Source organism: Syzygium oleosum, unplaced genomic scaffold (assembly GCF_021117445.2).
Source record: "Syzygium oleosum isolate NSW1041296 unplaced genomic scaffold, Sole_v2.1 Sole_v2.03, whole genome shotgun sequence".
Taxonomy (NCBI): Eukaryota; Viridiplantae; Streptophyta; class Magnoliopsida; order Myrtales; family Myrtaceae; genus Syzygium; species Syzygium oleosum.
Window position 1 is genome coordinate 6,801,860 of NW_026607487.1, and position 3,374 is coordinate 6,805,233.

General features: G+C 41.5%; 1 protein-coding gene across 1 annotated transcript; it reads left to right on the plus strand.

Annotated features, from left to right (window-relative positions):
- Nucleotides 1–702: 702 nt before the first annotated feature.
- LOC115687493 (MYB-like transcription factor EOBI) lies at nt 703–3,018 on the plus strand. The gene is made up of 3 exons (XM_030613089.2): nt 703–865; nt 1,590–1,719; nt 2,085–3,018. Exons 1-3 carry the CDS (start codon nt 703–705, stop codon nt 2,800–2,802), a joined length of 1,011 nt encoding a protein of 336 aa, XP_030468949.1. The 3' UTR covers nt 2,803–3,018.
- Nucleotides 3,019–3,374: the final 356 nt, after the last annotated feature.

Consider the following 3,374-nt stretch of genomic DNA (forward strand, 5'->3'; position numbering starts at 1 on the left):
ATAAAATACAAAATAAGTAAGAATATATAATTTGAATCCCTAAATCGAGATGATGTCGATCCCTAAATAAGTATACATACATATGATCTACTTTATCCAACAGAAACTACGTAATGTACTTCGATTTCCAAGATGTCCTCCACTCATTTTGAAGACCCGGTGGGAATGTGGATGAGGTGCTCATTGGGCAACTTGTTTGGAAAACAAGAAACGAGTTCCAAGGAAGCAGATAAAAAAACTCCCTCGTGCGCACACAAACTAAAATAAATTCCTAAAATAAACAGATAAATAAAGAGAGAAGTATAAGAAAAGTCAAAATGTCAAAGTTTGTAGCCCCAATTCATAATTACTCACAAGCCCAAGTGCTCTTTTAATTAAATCACTTAAACCAAAGCTCCTCATTGCGGCTTGTTTTTCTCTCTCCCCCTTTTTCTCCATTTTCAAACCTACCTAAGCTTCTATAAAAACCCTCCTTCTCTATCCTTCCTCTACAAAATTCTCTTTCCCTCTCTCTCTATCTGGTCCTTTCTGAGAAATTACCAAAGCTATACCCTCTTCTCTCTCTCTCTCCCTCTCTCTCTCTATCTGGTCCTTTCTGAGAAATTACCAAAGCTATACCCTCTTCTCTCTCTCTCTCTCTCTCTCTCTCTCTCTCTCTGGTTGAATCAACTTGTTCCTCCATTGAAGGGACAGAAGAGAAGGATGGATGTTCGAGGGCGATCGCGCTGCGATTCCAACGTTCACAGCGAAGAAGACGCGGTGGATCTGAAAAGAGGTCCGTGGACCGTCGAAGAAGACCTTGCGCTCATGAATTACGTCGCTAACCACGGCGAAGGCCGCTGGAACTCCCTCGCCCGCTCTGCAGGTCGGTTATATCTCCTCCTTTCTCTCGACCATCTAATTAGAACTCCCACGATTTCACAGGACCTCGAAACTCGTGGCGTGAAAGTGTGAATCCTTGATATACTTCGATCTTGCCCTAAGCTGAATTTGTTCTTAGGACGTTGATAAATATTGTTTCGTTTGATGACTTTCACACATTAATTAGTTTTCCTCTCTCCTTTCTCTCCAGTTATGTCGGAATATATTTATGTATAGGATCATGATCTATCATCATGAGTTGCACCTGGGAAGCTTAGAATAGAACGTGAAGCAAATGAAAGAGAAAGCTACACGTTTTCTCTGGAAATAAAAGGAAAGTTCAACAAAGAAACTTTGATGGTCATGTGCATATGAGAGAGAGACAGAGAGAGAGAGGGAGACCCTGTTGAGTTTCATATTTTCCCTGGAAAGTTAGATGATATTGATATATAGCAACTTGATGGTATTCTATCTCTTCCCATTTATAGAAAAGGACATACCCACTCGAGAACTGATCCTTTAAAGTTTTATTGTGATAGCAATACTCACTAACCCCCAAAGTTGCATGAGAAAATGATATCTCTCTCTCTCTCTCTCTCTCTCTCTCTCTCTCTCTCTCTCTCTCTCTCTCTCTCTCTCTCTTCTGCCGATTCTCATCGCGAGCAACTTTACCAAAACAATTTAAGCTCCTTAGTTTCTGATACAAACATTGTTTTGAATCGAAACAGGTCTGAGACGGACGGGAAAGAGCTGCAGATTAAGGTGGCTGAACTATCTCCGGCCGGATGTTCGACGCGGAAACATAACCCTGGAAGAACAATTGTTGATTCTCGATCTCCATTCCCGCTGGGGAAATCGGTATGCTTTTTTTCCGTCTGTCTCGAGATCCCCGGGTTATGGATTCTTCCATGACATGTGATTCTCTCAGAAAAGCATGCTTGGCCGTTTCTTCTGTGATCTAATTTTCTTCGAAATCATTCGAACAAGAGATTATATTGCTTCCACTGGGTCTCATAAACTTCACTTTAAGATCGTGTTAACATGAAAATCATGATTTACCCAAAAATGAAGATGAATTGCATATCGCGTCAATCTGTGGCTATTGAAGTTTTTCACGATTAGGGGTTACCTTAGTAGATTGGTTTTGTTACTCCATCATGTGTAATTCTTTTTTTTGTCCGATGAGTTCCATTTAGTAAAATTTTAACATTGAATTATTACAGATGGTCAAAAATCGCACAATACTTGCCGGGTCGAACTGACAATGAGATCAAGAATTATTGGAGAACCCGGGTCCAAAAGCACGCAAAGCAACTTAAATGTGACGTGAATAGCAAGCAATTCAAGGACACCATGCGATATTTGTGGATGCCTAGATTGGTGGAAAGAATACAAGCCGCTGCTGCCGCCTCCACATCTGCCTCAGCTTCCGCCACCGCTGCCGCTGCTGCTTACAAAGCGAACAACAGCAGCAGCAGCAACAACACCAGCAGCAGCTGCAACAACAACAACGACAATGGCACCAACTATAGACCAATCAATGGTAACCTTGAACATCTAGTCTTGCCAGACATTTCAACCATGAACAACGAATTCACGAGTGCTCGACTCATGCAAAGTTATTATACCCCGGAGAATTCTAGCACGGCAGCATCATCTGACTCACTCGGAACTCAAGTCTCACCGTTTTCCGACGTGGCCGATCCTTATAGTATCTCAGTTTATGAGATCCCTAATCAGGGTTATGTCCAAGCTAACCAAGCTGCCTACCAGGAGTCTTCACTCTTTAGTCCTTCGAGCAATTCCCTCAACTACGGATCGGAATTTTTCCAAGCCATGGATCAGAATAATCAGCTTTGGTTGGACGGTGGGGACTTTTCCAACAACTTGTGGAACGCCGAGAATGTTCTGTACTTGCAGCAACAGCTTAACTCCATTTAACAGAGAGAGTTTGTCAGTGATGGTGTCTGTGTAAAAACGACAGTTAACATAAGGAGAGATGGAGGAGAGGATGACAGATAGAATAATCTACGCCAGGCTTTTAGGATTTGCCACGAACAGGGTCCTGATTGAGGATCTTGTTTGCTTGTTTGTTTATGTGGGGAAGCATGTCTGGATTAGGGTTTCTCTATATCAATCGAATCATTTGTATGCAAATTCTCTTTATACTTTATGTGTCCCACTAATTGCATCTTTGGGAGCATGTTTGGGAATGATTTCTATAATGTTGAGAGGTGAATAATTGGTTCCACCATCTTTCACTCAAGCACTTCATTAAGAGCTAATGCTTGATATTTTAATTAAAGCATATGCAAACTTTATAAAGAAACACATATGTCCATGGGGCCTGAGCCAGGCTAAAGTCCCCATCTTCTAGATTGCTAAAAAGCTTAGTGGCAATGATTTTGCAGACGTGGCATTGCATTATTCATCAACTTATGTTTTATCGTGGTGAGCTAGCCATTGGGAACTCCTTTAAATAACAATAATGATGATGGAAAGGCAAAATGGCT